At 41.7% G+C, this 13,041-nt stretch overlaps 1 protein-coding gene across 1 annotated transcript in view; it reads right to left on the reverse strand.

The window, feature by feature from the left end:
• LOC101161312 (tumor necrosis factor receptor superfamily member 14-like) overlaps positions 1 to 12,213 on the reverse strand; it is a 42,094-nt gene extending 29,881 nt beyond the window's left edge. Inside the window, exons 1-8 of the mRNA XM_011477665.4 lie at positions 12,039 to 12,213; positions 10,730 to 10,846; positions 5,977 to 6,064; positions 5,687 to 5,812; positions 958 to 1,201; positions 683 to 879; positions 584 to 596; positions 413 to 489 (exon numbers count right to left, since the gene is read on the reverse strand). Coding sequence (XP_011475967.1) covers positions 462 to 489; positions 584 to 596; positions 683 to 879; positions 958 to 1,201; positions 5,687 to 5,812; positions 5,977 to 6,064; positions 10,730 to 10,768 — 735 coding nt within the window. The 5' untranslated portion in view covers positions 10,769 to 10,846; positions 12,039 to 12,213 and the 3' untranslated portion in view covers positions 413 to 461. The remainder of the gene's footprint in view (positions 1 to 412; positions 490 to 583; positions 597 to 682; positions 880 to 957; positions 1,202 to 5,686; positions 5,813 to 5,976; positions 6,065 to 10,729; positions 10,847 to 12,038) is intronic.
• Positions 12,214 to 13,041: the final 828 nt, after the last annotated feature.

The raw sequence follows: 13,041 nt of genomic DNA on the forward strand, positions 1-13,041 counted from the left end.
TGAATGTTTTTAACACGAAATATACTATTTCAGTCAGACAACGCATAGAAAAAGTAATTTAGTTTCATGGTTGTGACTTTATCTCCTGATGTTTGGATGAAGACAGAAACTCCTCCCATCACGCTGCAGTAAAGGTCAAAGGTCACCTGTTGTCTAAAGTTCAGTTTCAGTTTGAAGATGATAAATCCTCATCAGTCATGTCTGTTGAGTCACAAACTGCAGGAGCTTCATGAAGCTGCTCAGATTCCAGAATGATGAAGAAAATCAGAACCAGAGATCCAACTGGGTTCTGCAGAACATGAACTCCACAGAGAACAGGGACTGCACACGTCTTTATGGGGTTTTAGTTTCTGCTGTGAAGAGGAAAATCTTCATGAGTTGATCTGTTTTTATGAAGGAGCTGCTCTTTCACCTGCAGACATCAGCAGTTCAGACAGTCAACATTCGTTGGTCTGGGTTCATTAGATCCATTTCTGTGTTGATCTCTGACTGCAGGAAGATAAAAGATTCTATTTAGATTCTCTGAACAAATCCTGCTTTCCTTAACAAATGTGTGAAATGACAGTTTTACAGACAAACATACCTCTGCTTCATCTCTGTAAATAAAAAAAGAAAAAAAAACTTGTTAATAACTGAAACATCATTTAACATAAAACATTTGAGTCTTTTCTGTCATTCTCACCTTTTTTCAAACAGTTTGTTTTTTCTTTTATATTTTTTCTGAAATGCCATAAAACAGCTGCTGTAATAACTAATAAAACAACAGCAGGAACTAAAACACCGATCACTACTGCTGACACATCCTGACGTTGTTCTCCACATTGAGCATCAGTTGAAGACGTTCCTGCTTCCATCAGCTGCAGGTTTTCTGCTTCACATCTGGATCAACAGAGGAACATTTTTACAGGAGAAGCTTCAGATCAACACATTCCTGTTTGTTCTGGAAGAAGCTCTTACTGTCTGTGTGGCTGACAGGACTCTCCTGTTCCATCTGAAAATGTTCCTGAGCTGCAGTCAGAGCACTCAGTGTCTGTGGAGGCCGTTCCTCTCTGTCTGATGTACTGTCCTCCTTTACAGCTGCTGTGTCTCTGTGCTGCTGAACAGCTCTTTGAGGAGGAGTCCACGCAGAAGAACCCGTCCAAAGGTTCACACACCGAGTCTGAAGTCAGTGTGCATCCAAGCTTCACTGTCAGTCCAGAAACTGCCAGTAAAGAAACTCATTACTTTGAAATGTTCAATAAACAGTTTAGTAAACTTACACGATACTGTCTGCTGTTAACGCCTTTATTCTGAAGACATTTTTTTTCACACACTCACTGGTAACTTTATGAGGCACACGTGTCCAACATCTTATTAACACAACTTTCTAATCAGCCAATCACATGTCAGCAACTCAATGCATTCAGGCACATGGTGCAGATGATCTGCTGCAGTTCAAAGCATAAATCCTTCCTTTGGTTAAGACTAATGGGGATCATTAAATAAGTAAAATTTTAAAAAGTGTATCTGAGTGAGGAAGAAAAGTGATTGAAGTGACTCTCAACGCAGCATTATTGTTGTTGCCAGACGGGCTGGTCTGAGGATTTCAGAAACTGCTGACCTACTGGGATTTTCACCCACAACCATCTCTAGGGTTTACAGAGAATGGTCTGAAAAAGAGAAAATATCCAAAATATCCGTCAGTTCTGTGGGCGTTGTTCTGTTGATGCCAGAGGTCAGAGGAGAACAGTCAGACTGGTTCCAGCTGATAGAAAGACAACAGGAACTCAAAGAACCACTGCTTCCATCTGAGGTCTGCAGAAGAGCCTCTCTGAAAGAACAACACGTCCAGCCTGGAGGCAGATGGACTACAGCAGCAGAAGACCACACCGGGTACCACTGCTGTCAGCTCAGAACAGGAAACTGAGGCTACAATTCACACAGACTCACCAACACTGGAGAAAAGAAGATTTCTGCTGCCACTTTCTGATAGTAGGATCAGAATTTGGGATCAACAAATTAAGATTTAAAAAAAGGTATCAGATCCAGAATGGTTCTTCTGACCAGTAGAATGACTGACAATTGTTTATTTCTCTACAGAAGCCTATGGGATTTTGGCTTCTTGGAGCCAGCAGGCATCTTTTGCTGCGCTGCTGTTGACTGTCATGAAGCACGACAAACACAAATTTCTGTTGTAACAGTTTGTAAATGTTCTTGGTGAAATCAGAGGTCAACAGTTTATTTCTCCTTCAAGGTTTTTGGTTGGAGAACAAAGGAATCCAACTCAGAGATTCCAATGTTTTTGAAAGAAACAGCAGCTTTCTAATAATGTCTGTTTGAAGGACAAATTCAATTTCAGATTTAATACACTTTTGAAAACTTGAAGTTAAGTCTAAATAAAAAACAATAACAAAACCATAGAAACAGGATTAAGGTGAAGTGGCCAACAGATACATTTAAATAAACTGAAACAATTTAATCCCCTAAAAAGAAATAAAACATTTTTGATGCAAATTTTAGGAAAACAGCTGAAACCTCAAAATGTTTGCCTCAAATATTACAGAAAATGCATGTGAGAGCAATACAGACTGTAGAGTTTCACTTTTTTTACATTTTTGGTTGCTGGTGTGCCACGAGATTTTTTCAAGGAAAAAGTTCACCTTGGCTCAAAAAAGCTGGAACACTGATATGTATACGTTCTATAAGTGTGACTCAAAAAAACAGTCTGCATCAAAGTGAATTTGTGTAAATCATCAAATCATCATTTGGTAAAATGCAACCAAATTTGCTGTTTGACGTGTAAAATCTTGAGGACCATCTGCCACATTGTTAAAAAAGGTTTTCACCTAACTAGGTTAGTCTTGTTAATCAGCTTATTGTTGGATTTTGTCAGTAGTCACAACCCTGTCTCCCCCTCTGGTCACCAGTGGGAACCATCTTCAGAGTTCCAGACACACTACATCTCCCAGCAACCCCATCTCACACTTCCTGGATGCGACACACCTAAATCTCATGTACAATCATTCACAACATACTTAAACACTGTACTGTGCTTCACTTAGTGCTAAGTATTGTTTGTTCCACTCTGCCTGCATTACCAAGCATCATACCTGGATCTGACCTTCTGTTTCCTCACCTGGATCCTGACTACTCCTGTTACTTCTCTGACGTTTTCATATCTATTATCAACCCCTGCCTGCCTGACCCGTGCCTAGCTTTGTGGACTTTTAGCTGAGCTAATAAACCTGCTGCATTTGGAAACAACCGTCTGCCTGTTCTTGTGACAGATTACTTTGCCAAACATGGATCCAGCAGCAGGAGTTCCCAGCCCGAGAAATCCGGCGGGGTTTGCTGTTTTGTTTCTAGGGCACGGTTGCCAGCTCTATCGTCTAACCTCTGCGACTGAAGCCATCGTGTTGCGCCTGCAAATCAACCTTCCTGTCAGTGATGCATCTGGCCGAGCTGCAGCAGGAACTGGTGTGTCGCGACTACGTATTATCCTTGGACCAACTCATCGCCCTCACCATTAAACTTGATAGTCTACTGAGGACCCGGCAGCCACGCAACGCAGCCTCAGCGAACGTCATTTCTCCTAGGGACTTCTGTTTCCGACCATGAGCCCATGCAAGGGGTGGCCGGCTCAATACGAGGACCTGCATGAGGCCTTCAACAAGCAGTGTGCCACACAGCTCCCCCCACTCCGGTCCTACGACTGTGCCATTGATCTTCTGCCTGGAGCTATGCCCACCCAAGGATGGGTATTCCCGCTTTCCCAGCCTGACTCTGTCCTACATCCGAGAGGAGTTAGCAAAGGGCTTCATCCGACCGTCCACATCCCAGCCTCAGCTGGCTTCATGGTGGTTCTGAGGCAGTGTATTGACTACCGCTGCCTTAATGACCTGACTGTGAAGTACCGTTATCCCCTGCCTCTGGTTCCTGCAGCTCTGGAGCAGCTCTGCACAGCTCGCTTCTTCTTGAAGTTGGATTTGACAAGTGCCTACAACCTTATCCGCACTCCAGCAGGGGAGGAATGGAAGACCACCTTTTTCAACCACCTCAGGACATTATGAGTATCTGGTCATGTCCTTTGGTCTCTGTCACGCCCCCTCTGTGTTCCAGGCTTTCATCAACAACATCTTCCGTGACATGCTGCAATGCTTCGTTGTCGTTTACATCGACGACATCCTGATTTATTAAGAAAAGCAATAAGTACAAACAGCAGACAACATAAAGCAAATTTTGCTTTTATTTAAACAAATGCAAGACAAATGTAACCCCCATTTCTGGGATGAATCATAAATAAATGAACTCACTCTTGGAATCAAAGTCCCAGCTGTGTTTTAAGTCACACTTTGTAATCTAGACTAAAAGGAGACAAACATTCACCTTCAGAGTAGAACCATTTTCTAAAAGATTACCAATACAGCTCACATCTGGGATCTAAGGTTTTAATTCAATTAATAGACCCCGTCTTCTCCACAGACAAGATGATGAAGCATCAGGAGTCGCGGTCAAACTCCCCTCCGCCGCCTCCGAACACAAAATCCTCTGGCGACCGCGTCGCAAACGAATACCGGTACATGTATTAATTACAACGCAGTATTCTTTATTAACAGATAACAGTAACAACTAACTACTACCTAACTAATGAACTAACTAAATAGGTGTTGTAGAATGAGTATGTGTGTGTGTGTCAGCACGCTGCATGTGGAAGAGGAATGAACGCGTGCTAGATCGCTAGAGCGAGTGAGAGCCTTTGACTGCGATGGGCTTCAGTCAAATGTTTTAGTGTTGGGGGGGTCTCTTCCTCCACGTCTGTGGCAGTAAACACATACCAGTTCCATCAACAGATGATTTTATTCCTTTCTTGGGCACAAACTTCCCACTCTCACAGGTAGCCATGCTGTCGCTGGCTGTTTCATGTGCTATGATGTTGTCTGTCGCTTGCCATACTGCCTTGTGAGACTAACGCTACGGAAACTCTGGGGAGCCAAAAAAGCGCCATTACATAAAAACTTGATTTAATCATTTTTGAAATCGCCCTAAAAAAAATTCGATGAAAAAATTCAATCAATCGATTTTTCGCCCAGGCCTATGGTGTACGTCCTTCTGCCCCCGTTCTCCTTCTCCCTCGCCCCTTTTCGCGTTATACCTGGATCCGATCTTCTGTTTCCTGACCCTGTTTTACCTCTGACTCTGTTTGCCTGCCGCCTGCTCCAAATCTCACCTGGATCCTGACTACTCCTGTTACTTCTCTGACTCTGATTTATCTTTGTGGACTATAAGCTGAGCTAATAAACCTGCAGCAGTTGGAACCATCCGTCTGCCTGTTCTTGTGACAGATTTCATCTGTGCTTTTCTGCCGTTCAGATGCAATGTACAGAATATTTTTCCTTTTTTGATTCATTTCTAAATTTCTGTACGCACACTTAACATAAGAATAAGTTCTTTTGTTTGCATTGACGTCAGTTCAAAAAGCCAACAGAAATGATTGGAATTAATTCATTCATATTTTGGGTCAGTATTACGTTCAGCTCAAGAAAAAAAAACAGCAGAAAAATGTAGCAATTTTTACCAGAACCAGCCAGGCTGCAAAAAGAAAACAAACTGATGCATGTAAAGTGTAAACTAACTTCCATACTATAGCAAAGAAGCTTTACTTTGACAATAATAAATCAATAACTGAATTAAATCAATAAATTTGTACCTGAATCACACGGAGAACATGGTTTGCAGTATTGTTGTCCGTTCGATTTCTCATTATAAGTTCCTTCAGTACACGGCACACAGGAAGTACTTCTGAACTCTGTGCAGTGTCTCTGAACTCGACTTCCTGTAAAGACATCAAGAGATCTTTGTCAAATAATATCTGGAAGAGAATTTCAGTTCATCTGCTGCAGATTCTTCCATATTGATGACATTACTGCTAACATGATTTTTGTGTCTTCTTTTTACTAACAGTGATGAAGTTTGAACCAAAGCAAAGTCTGATCTTACCAGGAGGACACATTGCACAACATTCACCGCTGATCTCATACTCTGTCTGATGACAAGAGAGAACTCTGGAGACTCTCATCAGCATCATCTGTGGAGAGTCAGAAAAGGTTCTTCATCAGGATGAAGATGCAGCTTCTTTGTTGTAGATCAGGGCTGGTCAACCTTGGTCCTCAAGAGCCTAAACCTTTCCTGTTTTCCTGTTCTCCCAGCATTGCTTAATGCTGACTACCTATGGTTGCCTAAACCAGATGTGTTCAGTCAATCAGGATGGGGAATTACTTGAGACAGCAGATCAGACTGATCAGCTGGTAATAGACCAGACATTGTAGTGGTGGATAAAGAACAGAGGAAAGCCGTTGTGGTGGATGTGGCAGTGGGTAATTGGAGCACTCGGGGCAGTAACCCCCAAGCTGGAGGAGTGGCTACAACAGATGCCTGGAAAGACCTCAGACCTCTCAGTCCAGAAAAGAACAGGAACAGCTAAGATACTGCAGGACCCTCAAGCTCCCAGGCCTCTGGTAGAAGACCCCAGCTTGGAGGAGAAACCACCCACAGAGGGGAAGAGCAGCTTTTTTGTACAAGTACAGTACAGATCAAGCTTTTGGTCTGTTCTGTATATGCAATGTATTATATAAGTTTGTGTGTTTCATGAACCAGGCTATGATGTCAACTACAAGATCTTCAGTGCGCAGATCATCAGGGATTGAATTACTGTAAATATAGAGGTGCTGAGGAGGAATCAGCTGAGAAGAAAGCTCATCAGTGAAATAACATGAGAATCTTGATGAGTGGAGTATGGATAAATGACTAAATAATTTTTAAGTAACCCCAAGCTCATAATTCATTTGCCTCTTTGTCTGGAGTCTGGAGAAAGACCTACCCTGTACTTCCACACAGGACTTTCCAACAGAACAAGGATCACAGATGACCTCAGGTGACTGCTGCTCTTGGCATCAGTTTATGCTTAGCCCTTTTTGGGATTCATACATTTTCAGGTTGTGACTCTACAAGTGCTTTTCATGGCAAAGGAAAAAGAAAAGACATTTTCTGTTGCTTGTGAAAAAGAGGAATGCCACACTGCATTTTCAAATTTTGGTAGAAGTTTTAGGCTGGATCAGTTCACCTTTAAAATTATTTGCTAATATGTTTGCCACCCATATGTCATGGTTTTAGGTTTTTCTGCTTTTGTGTTCAAGTTGTTTTTGGTTCTGTGATGTTTTGAGTTAACTTCCTGTTTTACTTTGTAGTGTTTCCTGGTTTGTTGTAGTTTTGAGTTTTACTTTGGTCCCCATCCTTCCTGATTGTGTTCACCTGTGTCTCGTTTGTCTGTATGTATTTAAGTCTTGTCATTCCCTTCCTCCTGTGCTGGTCCATAGTATGTAAGTCTGCTCGCCCTGTTTCGAGTCTTTCGAGTGTTTAGTGCAGGGGTCGGCAACCTTTTTTACTCAAAGAGCCATTTGGGACCGCCCCTAATGAAAAAAAAAGCACCCGGAGCCACAACCCGTTTTGACATCATTATATATATTATGCATGTTTATATTATATCAAAGGTGCTCATAACGTCGATCGCGATCGATTTTCAAGGACATGAGTGTAGATCACGGTCCAGAAAAGATAAAAAAAAGTACTTCTTTCTTTTCATCTTCATGTTTATTTGTTACATGTTTATTTCAACATTATTGTTTATGCACTGATGGTTAAAAACTACACAGTGAGTTTACATAAAGATACTTTTGTATTAACAGATGAGGCGTTTTATTACAAAGACAGAAAGCAGCGACCACCGTATTCATGCTCTGCTGTAAACGGTGCAATGCGGGGAGCGTGGCATATTGTGAGGCATTTGGCGCTGCTGGCTCCGTATTGTTGAACCTTTCGCAGCGCGATGACTTCTCTTTTTCTCTCGTCTTTCCGACCGTGGTCAGAAGCGCAGGGGAGATTTCCTTCAGGGCCGAAGGGAATTCTCCTTCGGGGTTCACTTCCCTGTTTGAAACCCTCAACCTTCAGAGCGGATTAAAAATGACTCCAAAACAGTTATTCTGGGAACGACGACTACTCTTTATTTAGTGCTCCGTCCTCCGAACACACAATATATTTCATATATTTCACCTCCGCTCCGTGCTCACACCCCCATCTTTACCTGCACACGCCCCTTCTCCCTCGTGGCACGCGCGCCGCCCAGCAACAGTATAAAGCGCGTGCCTCACAGCTTCCTTGATGAGCTCGTATTTATCGGGCGAGAACTGCAGAGCTTATAGCAGGAGGAGAAACGCGGGGCGGCTTTAATAAACTTCGGTTGCTGGACTTCTACCGGGGACATGATGTGCAGCGGGGAGAAAAAGCCGCTCTGATGACAGAGCCTGCGCTCAGTGAATTTAAACTCGCGTCTGCAGTGACGTATGTGTCAGAAGATGTCCGATTGGCCATTCTGCATGTCAATCAAGTCCCGTACTTTTCGGTGAGGATTTTGATTGGCTGGTGGATTTTCAAGAAGCACTCTCTTCCCCTTCAATCTCCCCCACGTCCCCGAAGATGACCGGTCGATTGCGACCGACACAACGAGCTCCCCTGCTCTGAAACACACATCACCGCACACGGGAGTCCAAAACACCGGCGCAAACTCTCCGTCACCAGAAAGCCGCTCCCCGCTCGGCGCCACGCCAAGCCCCCGGCAGAAAATCACTCCAGACCCGGAGTGTTTATTGAAGCCGCCCCGCGTGTCTCCTCCTGCTATCAGCTCCTCAGCCCTCGCCGACAAACACGAGCCCACCAAGGAAGCTGTTTTTTACGTGGCACGTGCCTCGCACGGAGCCAGCAGCGCCTTTGAAATGCCATGAAAAATGAACAAACTAAAATAAAGTAGAATTTTTATAAAATACTCATTATTTTCCAAAGTCACAGGGAGCCACAACAGAAGGATGAAAGAGCCACATCTGGCTCCGGAGCCATGGGTTGCCGACCCCTGGTTTAGTGTTTCAAGTTTCTAGCCTGCCGTATGCAGTGGTTTTGGTTTTGTGTCTTTAGTTTTGTTTATTAAAGCCCCCGTTCCCCTGCAACCTCCTGCCTCCTCTCCTTCTCTGCACTTGGGTACTCCCTCATCCGCTCCCCGTGACACCATATGGGCAATAATCTGTAGAAAATGTAAACCATGCAAGAGACAAAGCATTCTGCCTGGCATATGCTCTGCCACAATTATCAATCCCTCCAACACACACGACGCTCGACATAAACCCAGCAAAAGGGGCAAATTACCAAGCAGCAATAATGAGGAATTGTCTAAAAGGTATCATGTGTGCAGCCTCATCTATTGGTAGTGGATGGCATGTTAAAGATGGAGAACTAAAAGTGATCCGGATGATGGATGACTAACTGTGGGCTGCAGTTCCATTGCCAATGTGCTGCAGACAAATGTTCATGGATGTCAGCAAAAATGTCTTGTGTTGAGTTGTGTGTGTTTAAGTGCCAACACAACATTGTTCAGAAGGAAAAGGAAACCGAAGGTGGGCGGGGCATGGGATGATTTTTCTGACAGTGATGTGGATGGAAGTAAACATGAAACATCTGCCACAAAAAATGAAACCCTGCAGTTGTAAACAGTGTGTAAATATGACCATTTATGACAGAAAAATGTTTTTCCTCAAATGTCAGAGTACGATTTGATCAGGATCTATTCACTGTGACCAAGACCAAGGAGCTGTCAAAGGACACCAGAAAAAAACTGTAAACTTGAACCAGACAGGGATCACTGAATCTGCAAAAGGAAAGCAGCTTGGGGAGAAAAGTCCAACTAGACTGTTGAAGCAATTTTTAGAAAATGGAAGAAATACAAGATCCCTGACAATTTCCCTCCATCTGGGGTTCCATATAAGATCTCACTCAGTGCAGTCAAAATGATCAAAAAGTTCAGGTTAGAGACGCAGCTGCTGCCATGGGGGGGACCATAAACTCCCTGCTCTGCTCCATTTTGATCATCCAGTCTCAGACAAATAGATCCATGAACGTCTTTGTTTTCCCAGTCTGAGCTGGAATCTGGATCAGAACTGTACGGCTGGATAGATACCATATTGCTGCTATTTTTGCTGCAGTGCTAACGTTAGGTTAAGGTTGTGAGGGGCTGTAAGCTAGTGGGAGAGAGTGCAAACAAAGGAATGCTGGGATATCAACGGCGGAATACTTCCACGACAACAGTCCCCTCCACAACTCAGAGGTGAATATCTAATGAACTCCATGTCCTAGAAAACAAAACTAATTTTTTTTAAATTTTGGTTAAAAACAGCATCATCATAGTTAAAAGGCCACTGGGAACGCTTTGAAAATAGATCAAAAGATGATCGGAGTGGGACTTTAGGTGTGTGGATGATTGTGTCTTTGTTTGCTTTAAAAACACAGACACGCTGCTGAGATGACTTTAGGTCAATATCATGAAATGGGCAACACCCACAAGGAGCGAAAGGCGGAGCCTCAGAGATTGAGGCGTCTAACTTCCAGGTAGGAAAAGGAGCTGTGAAAATAACTTATACTTCATAAAACATTGTTCTTTAGTGTGCCAAAGGTAATATATTATCACATATCTGGATACAGATTACTATAAAAGGTTAAGAATAGCATGATACAGGCCCCTAAGTGGTTGTAGATGAGTGTGTCTTTGGAAAAGCTCCACCCTTTTGATAAAATGATATAATGATCAACCTCAAACAATAAGAATCAAGATCTGATCTCAGAGAGATTTGTTCACAGCAACATAGGATTTTACCAGGAGAAACAAAGATGTCCAGGTTTCTGACTTTAACATCCTTTCCTACAGCAGAAGGAGGTTTCTGGGCTGAAGACACCATGCTGGTCCATCAAATCCACCAACAGGAGTTCACACCTGAAAGAAAGAAGAAGGATCCTCTGGATTAGACAGATTTATCTCCTGTCTTCACATGTTGGAGCAGCTTTGATGTTTCAGTTCAAAGATCTTCTCACCAGTGGAGAAATCCACATCTCTGTTTCTTCCATGTCTGTTCTAAGAAAGTGAACTTTTTTCTGATGAATGATGAACTCAAGTTCTCTGGTTTCTGTGTGCAGAGAAAACTGATTTCAGTTGAACCTGTTCCTCTGTGGGAACATTGCTCTGCTCTGATTGGCTGAACGCTGCACTGACAGAAAACAGATGTTATGGTTCACTGCCAGGTTTGATCCACGGCTTGATGTTCCTTCACACTGAAAGTCTTTGAAATGCAGCATCTGTCTGTCTGTATTTAAGTTTTTTTTTATCTTTATAAGAGAAGAAATACATTTGTTCCTTGATACAAATCTCAAGTCACACCACAAACTAAAAATGTAAAAAAAAACAACAACTCTGGTCTGTATTAATGATACAGTTATTTCTTGTGTCTTGAGTAAGACTCAAATAAAGAAAAAAGCGTTTTATATGTTATTACCTCATAATATCATTTGAGGTGAGGACTCCAAGAAGATCAGCAAAGCTTTACATTTCAGTCAAGATACTAAAGCAAAAGTGACCCAAAAATTGAAACAAAATGGTGAACACAGTCCTACAAAAAGCACTAAGCAGTGAACGGAGAAGGAATTTGGACACAGCCTGAATCAGTGATTGACCTCCGTGTTAAAGCAGGAACTTGAAGCTGTTTCAAGTTTCTCAGCAGTTCCTGTTTTTAATGTTTAGACTCACTTTCTGTTTAACATTCAAAAAAGAAAAGAAGTTAAAGCAAAAAGTTACAGATTCTTTTTCTACCATCATTACATTTTTCAATTTAGAGACAAACTATTTTAAACCAGAATTAGGAGCATTAAATGTCTTAAAAACCCCAAACCACAGTTCAGATTAATTCTTGGTGTTAAAAAAAATGAAGTGAGAGTTTAAACTATAAAGCAACAGCAGAGAAGAATCTCCAGTCTGACCTTCACAGATGTAACTAGTTTGTAGTTTTAATATGAAGTGAAATAAATAAAAAGTTTGAACAGCAGCTTCTAAGTTCACAGAATCAAGTTGAACAGAGTTTCAGGTCTTTTTCCTGTAACCTGCTAAACAAAAGCTGGAAAGAACATTTACTTACTTATTCTTTTACAGGATGATTACCAAAGACTTTCTCACTCCAAACATGGCTTTGGTCTCATTCGGAGGTTTTCATCCAAGGAAAAAAAGAACACGCAGTTTATGGATCAGCAAAAACGAAAGAAGAAAACCAGGAAGGGAGGGGTTGACGGACAGTCTGGAAAAAAACAGTATTTAAACAAACAAGAGGTAACATGACCCGTGGTGCGTTTAAGGACCGTGGTTATTCTTCAAATGAGTGTCTGGTTCTAGTAGCAAAGTTAGGATCCAGTAGATGGAGCTCATTCCCCAGGATAAGTGGCTCTTGTTGTTGATAGACTTTCTGTAGAAGGTACTGTAGTCCAGGTGAAAGACCTTCTGAGCTCCATTTGGATTCAGAACCTTTTTTCTTTGAAACACTTCTAATAAATGGCAACATAACAACAAATAGAGCTACACATGAACATAAAACAATTGGAACAAACAAATTAGTTACATCACTGAACAGAAGAAGGCAAAATAAAATAAAATAATAAACCACACATAAATGGTAAGGGTGAGAAAGAACAAAGGAGAGAAATGTTTCTGTTTTTTATTTTTCATGAATCTGAATGAATCAAAACATAAACAAATCTTAGGAAATATATTAAACGTCGTTTGGTTTCTGAAAATTTACTTATATTAATATAAAATTTGTCAAGTAAAACAACAACAACTGAATCAAAATAGACGGTTATGTGAAATTACACCCAAAATAATTTCTTTTTCTAAATTTACCAAAAGTTAATTTAAAAGAACACTAGAAATGAAATTTATATTATGACGTAAATGCAATCAAAATACAAACAGCAATCCTATCAACGTTTTTAACACGAAAAATATCATTTCAGTGAGACGACTCATGCAGAGTTAAAGTAGATTATTTTCATGGTTGTGACTTTATCTCCTGATGTTTGGATGAAGACAGAAGCTCCTCCCATCACGCTGCAGTAAAGGTCAAAGGTCACCTTTTGTCTAAAGTTCAG

This window comes from Oryzias latipes, chromosome 7 (assembly GCF_053564925.1).
Source record: "Oryzias latipes strain Hd-rR chromosome 7, Olatipes_Hd-rR_3.1".
NCBI classification, from domain to species: Eukaryota; Metazoa; Chordata; class Actinopteri; order Beloniformes; family Adrianichthyidae; genus Oryzias; species Oryzias latipes.